The sequence below is a fragment of the Triturus cristatus genome, chromosome 5_2, assembly GCF_964204655.1.
Source record: "Triturus cristatus chromosome 5_2, aTriCri1.1, whole genome shotgun sequence".
In the NCBI taxonomy this organism is placed as follows: domain Eukaryota; kingdom Metazoa; phylum Chordata; class Amphibia; order Caudata; family Salamandridae; genus Triturus; species Triturus cristatus.
In genome coordinates this window covers 327,425,876-327,441,032 of record NC_140588.1, presented here as the reverse complement: position 1 = coordinate 327,441,032, position 15,157 = coordinate 327,425,876, and the positions used below count along the sequence as shown (strand labels likewise).

General features: G+C 44.5%; 1 protein-coding gene across 1 annotated transcript in view; it reads right to left on the bottom strand.

Annotated features, from left to right (window-relative positions):
* Nucleotides 1-9,252, bottom strand: part of STMND1 (stathmin domain containing 1) — a 100,040-nt gene extending 90,788 nt beyond the window's left edge. Inside the window, exon 1 of the mRNA XM_085607078.1 lies at nt 9,064-9,252. Coding sequence (XP_085463204.1) covers nt 9,064-9,153 — 90 coding nt within the window. The 5' untranslated portion in view covers nt 9,154-9,252. The remainder of the gene's footprint in view (nt 1-9,063) is intronic.
* Nucleotides 9,253-15,157: the final 5,905 nt, after the last annotated feature.

Sequence of the window (15,157 nt, the reverse complement as noted above, 5' to 3'; positions counted from 1 at the left end):
TTGGCATTGCCATGAGATTGGTGGAGACGATTTCCCTTATTTTTGTTGTATCTCGGATCGTTTCTGGGTCAGGTGGTACAGGATTATTAGCGTCACTCTGGTCTAATTTCTCGACCGATGATTGGCAGGCTTCTAGGTCTGGGGTTGCATCGAGATCGACGTATGATAAATCAGAGTCCGATTGGGTTACGGACAAATCGACAGAATTTGGAACAGTCAGCGTTGGAGCGGTATTTGTTGGTAGTGGCAATGAGCAGTTGTTGGCTACCGGGTGAACGGGGGAATTTGCAGTTGCAAGTGAACCGAGCGATGATCGTTTTGCCTGCATGAGGTCCAAGGAGACTCTTTTCTCCAGTAAGATGATGCTTTTGTCAATGGTATCATTGACCCTGGATATAAAGAGATCTATTGGGCCGGTTACTTGTGTGACCAGAGCCACTTTCTTAGTAGCGCTTCTTGTTTTGGGACGCATCTTAAGTCCCAAAAATGTGCGTTTGGCTTCAAGAGGGGCTAGGGGGATCGTCGTAGGGCTCAGGGTGACAGGGCCGTGGCCGTCCTCTAACGGCCCTGTCTTTGCCCTGTCTTTGCCCTGTCTTCGCCCAAGCTGCGTCCCGCGCTGCGGGAGAGGGGTGTTGTTATGTGGGAGGCGTAAAGGGCGGGAGGCGGGCCCAGCAGGGAGAGCGGACCGGAAGCTCTTCCGTGGTCTTGCAGGGACTTCTGGGAAATGAAGTCCCCGCACGCTCGCAGCCCCGCTGGTCCCTCGCGCCCCTTACCGCCTTGCTGTCTTTGTGCTGGATTCCTCGCCTCTGGTCCTCTGGATGGTGCCTCTACCGACACCCACCGACGAAGCGGCACCCGCGGAGCGGGTGCGGCGAGAGGTGGGCTGGGAGGCTGGGAGGCTGGGAGGCTGGGAGGCTGGTACGCTGGGAGGCTGGTACGCTGTTTGTTCCGTTAAAGTGGAGTCCTTGCCGCTGGGTTGGGCTGCAGCGCTGTCCGGGTCCGAGGGAGGGGGCTGTAGGGGGCCCGGCCGCGGTTAGAGGGGTCACCGGCCTGTATCCCTCCTTTGTGGCTCTGACTGCAGCCTGCCTGCTCCGGTCACTTCCTGCCTTCCAAGATCTTATATTTACTTGTCAAATTACTCACTGCGGTGTTATGCAATATCTAACCCAAGTATTTTAATAATAGCTTGTTTTCATATAGTGCTTTTTCTCACACATGTATGATTATACACAACTGTTTATTTAAGTTTGTGAATCATAAATACCCTTTTTGATTATAACCAGAGCTTTAAATGGGATTAAAAAAAATTGGGCGGGGGGAGGGATGTCTAAAAGAGATGTGACTTATGCAATTAAGGCAGTGCTTAATTTGTAAAATATTAAGTGCCAGGGCTCTGACCAGGAGGCCACTGCAGCTTGCACCACCCATCGCCCCTGTCACCGCTGCCAACGCAACCCTAACCATCTCTCGCGCATGTAAATGCGACAGCTCAGATTTTTCCAGGTCCCCAAAGCTAAAGAAATGGCTGGGGCGGCAGGTATTAGTAATTTTTTTATGTACATTGTTTTCCTAAACACTGTTATACTGCTCATCTCTAAATTACATGAGTAGCGCCACCTTGTGGTAGACTGCCCTAAGTGTGGTGTTGACGATTAGGTGCCGGTGACGAGCACCGGAAACCAATTAAGTGCCGGTGCTCAGCACCAGAAAGCTCCGGCTCAAATTAAGCACTTATTAAGGCCGTGGTTTAAGCATATAAAGTACATTTCTGTGCTTTCCGTATTGTGCCACCGGACTGGTATTTCAGGACCTCTCTGAGCTTTCTGTTATTGCACCCAGATATACAACACAACTGACATACATCTAAAGCCCGCCAAAGTTATTGGCTTTGCCAATGGTTGTTAGCTGTTTAAGATAAATGAGTAACAACAGTTATTTTGCTGCAAATACTTGATATTTAAATGTTTTAATTCTGAAATTATGAGACTCAGAACTAAACATAACTGAGGCCTGTGGAAGGGGTAATGGCGCTCAGAGGGTCTCAATCACTCCTGTTATGTACACTCTGTTATTCATGTATGCCTTTTTTCTCTTCATAGCTCCTCCATCTGCATATCCAACCGCGGCCCATGCAGGTAAGAGCGGTGGGGCCAGGTGGGGGGGCAGTGGGGGGGGGGGAGTTTTTGGCAGATGAGGGAAAATTAATTATTTATTTAATTTGCCCTCATTGTCGTCAGTTGAAACCCCCCTGTCAATATTTTGACAACTACATATCTCCTTCTGACAACTACAAATCTCCTTCACACCCATTTGCACAGAATCACAACTGCAACTGGAATACGTGACCAATGCTGTATGTGCCTGCAGAGAGGCCAAGGGTTGGATGAACATGTATCCTGAACACGTCAGGCATTGTGAGAAACTCACACTTTCTTCCTCCTCAACTCTGGAGCACTAAATAGTGTGCCGTTATGAACACCTGGAGGTGACTCAGTTCAAAGTATACACTATACAGTAGTACATTTGCTACACACAAAAAATACACAACCCTCTGGAAAGAGCAGAAAATATAGGTGAATGCAAGACTAAGTAGAACACATAAAACATAAACAGGAACTAAATCTCTGCCATGAATTACCTTAACGTGTTTCACATTCATAGTTCAGAAATCGATCAGTGGTTTTGCCTGGAAAGTTAAGGACATGAATATAGAGCCCGAGAGAGACCCGTATCACTATCAATTTTTAATTACTATCAGGTCTGAGACTCAAAGGGACCGGACCCACTGGAATCACTGATTTATAACTAAGGCTTCCAGTTTTATGGCATTTATTTTTTTACATTTCCGTCAGTATTTATTCATATTTATTTTTTGCTAATTTCATCTCTTTTTATCCATATTTATTTTGGGTTATATAACAAATGAAGCTGAGAATAGTATATTTCCACATTTATTTAAATGATGAATGTGCTCTCATGCCTGAACAGGTTTCAATGATATGAACACCCACAGATGTTAAATGAATGCACTTATATGAAAAATGCAAATGTTAGTACAAACCTTGTGCATATCTAGCCCTTTTACTAAACTTGGTTTCTTTTTTAACTTTATTCAAGACATTAAACAAATCCCCAACACACGTCCAACAGTAAATTACAGACAAAATAAGTGCAAATCATTAAGCATAGAATATCTTTAAAACATGTAGGTTGTCTTGTTTTTTATTCTTGTATGTCTTCAGACTGGAAGACTTCTCTGGACAAATACAGCCGACACGTGTTTCGTCGCCAAGGGACAATTACCCGCGACTTTTTCAAGGCTGTAACGTACAAAACAAACCAATGTATCTCCTTACAAACATAGGAGAGCAGATTCAAGATTGGTTTAACAAAGCAAATAATTCTAATATAGAGGCCAGCATGCACAAGATGCCAAAATCTTGCACTTTCTCATTTCACTGAGTCTCCTTCTCTACTCATTGATTTTTTTCCATTTATGATACTCTTTTTTTATTGTCTTGGTCTCTCCGGTATTAGCATCTTGTGCATGCTGGCCTCTATATTAGAATTATTTGCTTAGTTAAACCAATCTTTAATCTGCTCTCCTATGTTTGTGAGGAGATACATTGGCATACAAGAATAAAAAACAAGACAACCTACATGTTTTGAAGATATTCTATGCTTAATGATTTGCACTTATTTTGTCTGTAATTTACTGTTGGACGTGTGCTGGGGATTTGTTTAATGTCTTGAATATATTTTGTGGACTTTGCTCACAAAGTGTTTGAGGAGATTGGTGGTTCTCCCCACCCTACAAGCACCATCACCAAGATATAGCTGTAGCATGGAAACATATTAGTGGTATTCTCCCTAGTGGCGCCTTAGTACCTACAACTCAAATACCACTGTTGCTAGTCTTATTTCTTCTTTTTTAACCTTATTACCTGTCAGTCCACATAGCTATTGACATAGCCGTCATGAACGAAAGCCTTTAAAATTGCTAAAAAATAACACAATTTCCCATTTTTATTCACGTTTAAAAGTGAAAACAGACAGGAAACAAAACGGTTTTCTGTTTGTATTTGGGTGTAAAAATCAGTAAAAACGGAAAACAGGGAGTCTTATTTATAACTAAATACTTTTTTTTCCTTCCTTTTTTAATTTTTTTTTATTAATAATGCAATAACAGTTAAGCAAGTCACAAAGTTATACATTTGTATACATCATATTGAAGACAACTCATATCTAAAAAAGAAAAAAAACGACAATATTGCACTATGCATTTTCACATTTTAAACCCTCCCCCGCCTCTTGCCTCCCCTCCCCACCCATCAGAGGGTTGGTCAGTCTCTTGTGGCTTCCCAAACTCAATTTTAAATTCCAATAAAGCTTTTAGTTACTCACTCATTATTTGCCAGCCATCTAGTCAAGGGTGCCCAGATTTCTAGCCCTTTTTTCAGAGAGCGTGATCCCCTCCTTGCATAGCTTGCATAGATAGCTTTCTCTAGATTGTAATTTGCAGTTAACCGAGTAAGCCACTGCTGAAACCCCAGTGTATTAGGGTCCAGCCATGCCGAAGCAAGGCTGAGGCATAATATTGGCATGCCAATAAACATTAGTTTTTCCCCCGGAGTCCCCTGAAGGTCCTGGTCTACTCCAAGACGAATTAGTGTTGGAGAAAGGGAGCAGGTATTCCCCAAGACTTCATTATAGAGCCTGGCAATTTCACTTTTTAATTTGTCCAAAACATTGCAGGTGGCAAAGATATGGCTAAGGTCTGCTTGAAATAGATCGCAGCGCGGGCAGGCAGTTCCTCTCCCTGTTCCCCATTTAGCGATTTTTTTCGGGGTATAGTATAATGGAAAACACGATTTATATTATTGCGCCTGTAGCCGGGCAGGTACTAAAATATTCTGAGCTAAATTAATTGAATGATAAAATAATTCATCTGTAACACAAGCCTCTGCCTTCCACTTTGCCGCTCAATCCTCCATGTCATCTACCATTAATGAGTTAAACAAATTGTATACAAAACCAATAGATAAGTCTCTATGTTTTTTCAAGTGTATCCATAATGTCAATGTTCAAAAACCCATTCGGTCCTCCCACTTTTTTAGACAAAACGTCTCGGATTTGTAAAAATTTGAAAAAGTCTCTATTCTCCAGCCCAAACCACTCCCTTGAATTTTCAAATGTTACCAGCCCATTTAGGGAGAAAAAATCCCTAAATTTAAGCAAACCTGCGTCTCTCCATCTTTCTAAAATAGGACTTTTAACCTCTTCAGTGCCCATGACGAGATAGTCTTGTCATGGAGCACGGTTGCGCTGTGCCCATGACGAGACTATCTCGTCATGAACCCCACCCACTAGTGCAACGCCCGGCACAGGAGGGGGAAAGGGTGTGGCACTGAAGGGGTTAAAAATCTTTGGCAGTTTAGGATTATTACATAGTGGTGTATAAAAATTCAGGCGGCCAAGCCCGATAAACTTCAACATACATTTCATAACCTTGTACCCTCCTTGTAATGTCTTAAAGCGGACTTTCTTGTAATGGTTATCGTTCATGTGTCGCCAGACCCATCCCCATGCCTCTGTCCCCATAACAAGCTCGAGTGGTGATGGTATCTCTTCGCTCCTACCTGCTCTTGGTTTTTCTTGAATAAGAGTTAAACTATGCAGTATGGTAATGGCCCAATAATAGAGTTTGATGTTTGGTAGGGCCAGCCCTCACCCTTCTTTAGGTAGTGGGAGATATTTAAATGCTCTTCTGGGCCTCACATACCCCCAGATAAATCTTGAAAATAAATCTTCAATTGTTTTAAGACATTTACCATCAAATTCTAGGGGAATCGCCCGCAGCAGGTACAGAAATTTTGGGGAAAACAGCATTTTGATGCTATTGCATCTACCAATTATAGATAAAAGTAGATTATGTAATCTAGCCAATTCTGATTTGCTTTTGGTAATTAATGGTTCAATATTGTTTTTCACAATACAATCAGTATTTGTAGTAATTTCTATGCCCAGATATGTTGCTTTTTCCACCACTCGTGCATCATTAATCTTAGCATACTCATTGCAGATAATTTGAGTTTTGTTGCGATTGAGAGAGTACCCGGAAAGTCTCCCAAATCTTGTCGCCTCTATTTCAATTTCACCAATAGCTATTTCCGGTTCAGGGGTTACTACGGCAATGTCATCACCATATGCGAAGACTTTAGTTTCCCAGCCGTTTGTGATAATTGGTCTGATAATGTTATTATGCTCTAGCTGTCGTAAAAAAGGATCAATATAAATTGCAAATAAGAGTGGCGAACTCGAACAGCCCTGTCTGGTACCTCTCATTATGTTGAAGCTGTCGGTTAAAACTCCATTCACTATTAACTTTGCAGTGGGGCGAACATATAGCATTTTAAAGGCTTGCAAAAAGGCGTTTCCAATCCCAACCCTTGACAGAGCCTCCCAAAGAAAGGGCCAGGAGACTCTGTCGAAGGCCTTCTCCGCATCCAGCAAAATCAATGCTAAAGGTTCTTTATTAACATTTTTGCATCAAGAAGTGTAATGGCTCTGCGGATATGAGCGGTCGTCCCGCGGCCAGGGAGGAAGCCATGTTGTCGTGTGGAGATAATCATATGGATTACCGAGGCCAGGTGCGTAGCTAGCACTTTAGAATAAATCTTAGTATCCGAGTTGATCAATGTAATGGGACGGTATGACCCAGGACCAGTCGGTGCTTTGTTCTTTTTAAGAAATATTATAATTTTAGCTTGCGACCACGACTCTGGGGGTCTACCTCCTTTAAAGACGTGTATAACCAGCTGCATCATACATTCTTTAAGCTGTGTTGAATTTTTAAAATAAAATTTAAGGGGTATATTATCAAAACCTGTAGCCTTGCCACTTGGCAGGCTGTTAATACATAACAATAACTCTAGCCATTGGGGGAGCTCTTCCAACTGTAGTTGTTCCTCCCGTGTAAATCATTCTTTGGGGGTCTGGTTAAGATATATCGCCATCTCTGACGTTTTTTTTTGCAGCTCTTCAATTTATAACTAAATACAATGTAAATCCAATTAAGGCGCGTCAAAGGCTATAAAATGGAGCCGAAGCTGCTTTCTGCATAAGAAATCGGACACGAGTCACTCTCTCACCATATACAGAAAGCAATACTTGCCTGCCAATTATTTCAATATATCCAAAAAGGCCAGTTATTTAAGCCCCTATCACTGAACAAAGTGACTATAAGCAAGGGTCTAGGTAGTCCCACTTTTGAATATAAAGTACCCGGAATTGTGATTTGCCCAGGGTCACACAGTTTAAGTGTAGAAGCAGAGATTAAGGGCATACGAGAGGAAACAAAATTCACATTGACACACAACAGGTCACCGAAATACAATCACCTGGCAGCAAGATAACCCCACCAGGAAGGAAAATAATTTAGTAACAACACAGTTTACCCTGTCATCCTATAATTTCTTATCTCAAAGTGTCCACGCCTGGACTGGCCTTTACTGAGGCACATCCAATAGGGAGGACCAGGTCAACAGTTGTGTACTGCAGTGACAACCTTAGGAAATGCTGTGAAAGTGCGAGTGAGATACAAACAAATATTGTAATAGCCACCCTTTCACATTCATGATAGGAGGGTGCTACTTAAATATAACAATATTCAGGTTTTTTTTCTTACATTCCATAGATTCACAACTTAATACACTTGGTAGAGATAAGTGAATTATTTAGAATCACGGCTTTTCGGGAAAGGGCTAAGATCAGGATTTGAATACAAGTTGCAAATTCAGCAACACAGGTACGTGGCCTCCTTCTTCATTTTCGATATGATTTAATGCGGCAACAAACATAAAAGTTGTTGTTAACAAAAACACTTTGAGCAGAAAGGGACAACCCTCTGTGACAAATCCCATTGGTAAGTATAGCGCTGACATGCACAAATGTTAACAAGGCGCTAAATTATTAACCAGGGAATGAAATCTGTATAAACTCCTCGAGCTGTACTAGATACAGAGCTCGTTGCTAGGGGCAGTCACATACCCATGTGGCGACCCTATAGCGAACGCACCTGTTGAGGACTCCCCAGGAGTTTGAATTGTGGTCACGTCAAAACATGGACATTTTACACTGGGACTATGTGCCTATTAAAGCCCAGTGTGTTTACGTGATTGCGTTCAGTGCCAGCTCGCGCCCAGCGCCAACCACAGCTCGCGCCCATTTCCATGATACCGAGTAGAGTAATGGTGCTGTCCAACCCCAGCTCCCGCCCTGCCTTGTCCAGTCACTTCTCAAGCCTTTAACATCTCAGGTCCACAGTGCGTGTGCAGCTCACTGGTCATATCAGTGACAGGCTGACAGACCACGGGCCATGCCCACCCACAGCGCATGCCCAGTAGTAACCCTTAGTAGCTCATGTCCAGAGTCGTACCACTTGGTGCAACAGGTGCAGTGGCACCGTGACCAAGAGGCCTGAGCTGTGTGAAGCTGTCATTTGTCAGCTTCACAACAATCAGGGGACCCATTTCCGTCTTAGCATTATGGCCCACGACACACTGCCTACGCCAATGCCCATGTTCGCATGGAATGTCCATTGACAAACATATATCAATATTTGGAGCCAGCAGGGTTTATTTTCAGTTCACTTCCGCATGTACAAATGCTCAGTGCACCTTTTATATAAAATCCTGTAAGGAGAGCGTTTCGGTTTCAATGTGTTGTCTTGAGCACACTGTGTATGTGTGTATTCATATATGTGTTTCATACTTTCAATATGCTGTCAGTGTCCGACTATCAACACATTTCCTTACTTTGAAATGCCTTCCCAGGATCATACGCGCAAGCCAAACACCACCTCGTTCGTGCCTGTCACATTCCCAGTCACAGTGACAGACCATGCTGTCTCGGGACATAACTCACCCCAAGCACCCCTCCAGCCAGAGAAGTTAATGAACAGCCCGTCTCCACTCATGCCCGGCACCAGTCGACAGACACTCAGTCTCTTGGCATGCACGCCCAGCCTCCCGTGCTCCCTGGGGCAGTCTCAACCCCCGTTACCTTGCTCTTCGCGCCCTCTTCTACCCAGCCGCTCTGCCGGGTGTCTTTGGGCTGCTCCACCACCTGCACCTTGGTACTGAGGCAGCCCATGGCCCGCGGCTTTGCGGGGTCTGTGCGTGGGAGTTTGCGGGTAGCCTGCGCTCCTCCTCCCCCGGCTCGGACTGGCCGCCCCACACTCTTTAACGCTCTTATACTGGGAGGGAGGGACGAGGCGTCTCTAGGGACTCGGCGTTGCCAGGGGCCGTTGCTACAATAAAAGACTTACCCCACACGGCGTGATGGTCACCGGAAGTATATGGGATGCTACAGGCTACAAGCAGCAGGAAGGGCACGCTGGGCTCTGATAACTAGCAAACAGCCCCAAACTGCTAAATCTCGAAGGGCAGTGTGACCCACCTAACGAGTTCCGGGGCTGCCCCCTTTCCCTGGGAGGGGGCCCTGGTTGGAGGGAGGTGAGAACGGACAATCGGAGAGCAGGACACTCTGATGTCGGGAGTGCTTGCGTGTACTCGTTTTGGAGCAAACTAGTCTATTCTGCCAATTACGTCTTTTTTCGAGTGTACACCATATGTTGCTATTAATTCTAAAGGTGCAAGCATGATTTAAAATAACATCACCGGCATCTGGGCCGAATTTATTCTATTCCTTTCTGTAGGAAGCAACGTCCAGGGCGAGCGAAGTGGCTCTGCAATAATAAGTGGCTATGCCATATCTCTGCTCTGTCCATGCATGTTTACCTGGATGTGGTTTCTAGTGCCCCTAAACTCAAGGCAGCCATAACACTGCAGACATGGTGCTTCTCAGAGGGGGTTGCATGTTATCCTCCTGATGAAATGAGGTCCAGAGGACTGGGGCAGACGTGGGCCCTTTATGTGCAGTAATCCTTTGCGAACACTACCAGCGCACCTGTCATTGGGGTTACCCAGAACAAATCGCAAATGTTTCCATAAGATTTGAGAGTGAGACTGGGGTTGAATGCTGCCTGCATAGGACAGTGCCATCCAGTGCCTTACATGAGCAGGTGCTGTCCCGTAATGAGTACCTGCACTTATTTCATTTGAACGGGTTAGTACCTACTTCTCAGCACCGCTGCAGCACGTTTAATGACAGAGTACCGGCACCTCTCAGCAGCAAACAGGCACTCTAGTGAGCGAGTACCTGCACTTCTCCATTTCCATTAAAGCACTGGTGCCATCTCTTTACCACCTCTTCCCGTTCTCTGTTCTTTTTTCCTAGGCCTCACCGGGCTTTTTGAACGCGAGCTGCAGCTGCCTTGCAGCTCACTAAGGTCATCTGAATCCAGGCCTGCACTGACTCGTTGCCGAAGGTAGGGCCGGCTTTAGTGCTGGTGGCGTCCTGTGCGACAATGTTTGCTGGCGCCCCCCTAATGACCACCTCCGCCACAGATTGCCTCACTACCATCCTTTCACAGTACCCCTGAAGTCTCCATAACCACTCTCTCTCAGATGCCTTTAATTAATTATTTAGCGTCACTCGCGCCACTCACACTTTTGTAGGGTGTCAGAGCACTTTACATCGCACACACACTAACTACAAAGAGACACTCAATCATAGGTGTGTAAATCAGTGAGAGGAATACAAGGTGTAGGATTCACATGGCATCCATACTGGTAGACATGATAGTTTGAGAGTGCTTGGTCTGGAGAAGCACAAACTTAGGGGCTTATTTATAAGCCCTTGCGTCACTTTACGCCACCCGTGCGTCACTTTTTGTGACGCACCGGCAGCGTAAAAAATGAACCATGTTGTGCTCTATTTACAAAGTGATGCATCTAGGCAGATGCGTGACTTTGTAAAACCCTGCACCACATTATACCTTTGCCAGGTATAATGTATGCAGGGTGGGCATTCCCCTGCAAAAAGCCTTGTAGAAGTGGCACATTTAAATCTATGTGATTTCAGTGGGCCACTTCTAGGACGCCATTGCGTCAATATCTTACGCCTGCCTCACAGCGGGCATAAGACTGATGCAGGCCCTTTCACATGGGGCTTGCCCCATGTGAAAGGACACATTGCTGGAGTTGCGTCTGTTTTCAGACACACCCCAGCAATGCGTCAGTTTTGCACTGACAGATACGTCAAAAATGCTGACGTATCTGTGGAAATATGGATTTTTATGATCAGTTATGTCCCCTATCTTGGACCCCAACGGTTTCATGTATAAATCACAAGTACATGTATGTTCCCTCCAGTTCCAGTTATGAAGACGCATACACATGTGCGCCCACCGTCAACATGTCCTCTTTCAGATCCGCCATGAATGGGCCGGATATTCTATTCCTAAGTATGAAAGGCCACCGGCTTTATATGGTTCATTTATCCCATTTTACAGTCCAGGCGAGTAGGCCCTGATTCTGCCATTAAGCCTTTTCCTGCCTTCTGCCTCTGAAAGCTCCAGTCTGAGCTCGCATCTGTATCCATGAACTTTGTCCTACTCCCTGCGCGGCTAACGGTGCCTGACTCGATCTGTCTGCTTGCCAAAAACTGTATTTCACCTTCAAGATTATCTGCTCTGCTCCGCTCCTCATCCAATGCATTCCTGTCTAGTAGTTTAAGTAAACATTCTTCCAGCTATCGAGCAAAAGGCCCGGCTTCTCTGTCTTTATGCAAGTAATTCATAGCCCTGTTACTATGGAAGATTTCTGCCCTCGCATCTAGTGTAGACACTTAGACGCTTGTACACGCACTAACAGTCAGTATAGTCAGTATAGTCAGTATAGAATAAGATTCTATCCTAAGAGACCTCTCTTTTGTGATAACACAGTTCTTTAAACATAGGATGTAAGATATGATTTAGGATTAGGTTGACATAACCCCAGACTTCTGTCTGCACATGTAGAGCTAAATGTCAAGTCCCCTTCACCCCCTAGTTGCACGTCAATCACACGTCATGCTGCTGCGCGCGCATCTCTGCCAAGTATTTCTGCTGACATTGCGAAATTCTTTCATGGAACCACCCTATTGTGACATCATACCTGATGACGTTCTTTAAGTTACGCCCAGTTACACCCATTTTAGTTACGCATGTATGTTTTATCTTTGTTATCAACTGTTACGCCTCCTGCATCTGTTTCACTGTAATGCCTATTGTATAAAAATGATTACTTGTCAATAAAGTTGGTCCTTCACTTCCTGAACCTTCGTGGTGATGGAATATGGAGTCCATCAATTCGAATTGATTTTGGAATAAAGCCCGTTCCGAACCTCTAATACCACGGATTCTGCCTCTTATTTTACTGAGCTATTATTATAGATTTTCCGCATCAAATTAAGTTCCGGTAATTAAATTATTTACCACATATATGGCGCCCGAATAGGGACACTTTCTCATCTCACGCGCCGGAGGTGCGTTGCAGGCCCGGTCTCCTGCCACAGCTGGACGGACAACAACGCGTACCCACAGGATTTCCTGTATCTCCCTCCTGCCGAGCGGGGGTAACTGAGGCTGCGATCAACACCCAGACGAGGCGGTGAGAAGTGCAAAGTATCCCGACCAGAGCCTAGCTGAGAGAGCAAGATCCGAGGTATACAGAGGCCCACCAGTTCCGAAGTTCCGAAGTTTCGAGTCGAGTCCAGTCCGGTCCGAGTCCAGTTCAGTTCAGTTCCAAGGCCTTCCGTTCCGAGCTACCCGGTGAGTACCATTGTCGGGGAGGCGTTCTGACGTGCACATAGGTTGTGCCGGTCAAGACGGGTTTGGGTACACAAATCCGGTCTGCACTGTTTTAGCAGTGTATCTGTACTGTTTAGCAGTATATCAAGTATGTCTAGTATATAATTCAGAATTACCTAGTTAGTGCCGAGTATTATGCTTAGTGACTAGTTCCCTAAATGGCCATCATTGTTGTTCATTAAATGTTAAATGTTAAAATGTTTTAAATACGTTCTGCATATTGTGGTGTGAATGACTGTTCATTATTGTGTTTTGTTGTATTAAACGTGTTCAAAATTAGGTATCAGATCAGTTCTCAATATGCCGCTCTTTTCGAAATTAAGACAGATCAAAACTAGAAAAGGGGTACTCGAAGAAGCTGTTCCCATTCCTCCTAGGGACACTCCAGGGTACTTCATGTATCATAAACATGGCCTAGACGCCATATTATTTCTTGATTTATGGGTAGACTACACCAAGGAATTACCAGAAAGTCAGAGGTGGCCCGCAGCTGGGACCTGGGATGCAGATTGCATCATGAAAGTAGAGGAAGAATTATGGAAAAAGAAAGCTAGACAGTCACAGAAAGATGCCATTGAATTATGGCGTAAAGAATCATATAGACGTACAGAAAAAGCACTTCGACAGGAAGAGAAAAATAAGGAGAATTCAAATAAAACCCGAGAAAATATATTAATTGAAGAAGGTACTCGAGTAAAATCAGAACAAACAGACAGACAAAGAAATGCCCTTATGAATGGTATGTATCCTCTTCTGGCCGAAGGGTTACCTAAGGCTACTCCGGAGATACCAAAAGACTTGCCACCCCCATTGTTTCCGATAAAAGCCCATCCCAAAGGGCATCCCAGAACCGCAGAAGATGTTTTTCTTTCCTCTTATTTAGACGACGCAGCTCCCGAGTATGCTAATGCTGCGCCACATAGACCGCCTGCCGAGGGGGTTCAACGCCAAGACCCTCCTCCGTCTGTACCTCCGCAACAACAAACTCCGACACAAGTTCCGGCAAGCACATCTGTTTCTACAGCTGTACCCACATCTATGGTTGCTATATCACGTTCAACGAATCCTTTCACATCCAGCACCCCAGGTGGTGCTACGGGAGGTACAGCAAACATTTTTTCCACGCCACCCAGAGTAAATAAACTTTCCTTTCAAGAATTAGCCCACCAACGTACGCCCAAACTAGTAACTCCCGACGCGCTTAAGGAACTTCTAATAGATTGTAGATATGACCCTGTGCCCGGAAAAGGGGATGAAATGCTGCTGGCATCATTACGTATCCGACGAGCTGCAATATATTTAGGGAGGCTACCAGGAATGACTACACATTTAGAAAATATATATCACTTTGTCCAGTCAGGACGAGATTCTGAAAGTATTAATAGAGCCTTGGAGTACCAGAAAGTGGAGATACAGGGGGAACTGTTACGTTTCCTCATAAATTGTGTGATCAGAAATCAAGACCGACCAGGGGTAAATCCGGAAGAAATGCAAATTCTTACCACATGGAGTCGGAATATATCAGAGGGGAGACATGATAAACGATCATGTATAGTAGCTATGTGCCGCAAGATCCGCAAAGAAGTAGAACGAATACACGAAGAAAGATTAGCAGTAGACGAGCCTGAACAAACCGAGGAGGAGGAAGAATTAGAACTGCCCACAGGACAGTTAGAAACCATGGCCTATGTAGGTAGAGGAAGATCTTGCAATAATACTAGACGCTTTACTGATCCGATACGTCCAGATAATAGCAGAAATTTCCAAACTCCTATAATAAATATAAGGTCCCCCGAACATTCGTTCCAAGCCGCTGACAAATTACTCCGAGAACGAAGGGGTTATCATCTACTCGATTCTATGGACGAACAAGAATTAGCCAGGTCAGCCGTTCATTGGGTTGATAGTCCCGGAAAATATAGTGATGATACATTAGCGCACACGTTTTTGAACCTCACCCCAGATGAACAGCGTTTAGCTGGTACCTACATGGTTCAACAACTACTTATATTATATAAAAGCCAACACTCCGATCCTGGTCCTTTACCTGATATATTGACTGAATTACTCACGAATAAATGGAGAGGCTCAGGTACTGAGTTAATTAGAGAAATACTAGAATCCAGAAAGCAGTACATTCTTTTTGTATGTCCCGAACATGTCTCACTGCCCATAAAAGAAAGAACGACGTATTACATGGATAGACAGAATCCCTTACGCGAAGTGCACCCGATAAAAGGTGATGACAATCAGTTTAAACGTGTGTTTGTATACACACCCATATCTAAAATAGAACTATTAGAAATGAAGAAAGTGGTACCCAGTCATGACAAAGACCCAGCGGGTTTCCACCGTGAAATTAAAGACATGTTGCTCATGGGAGAGTATACCTATCCCGACATT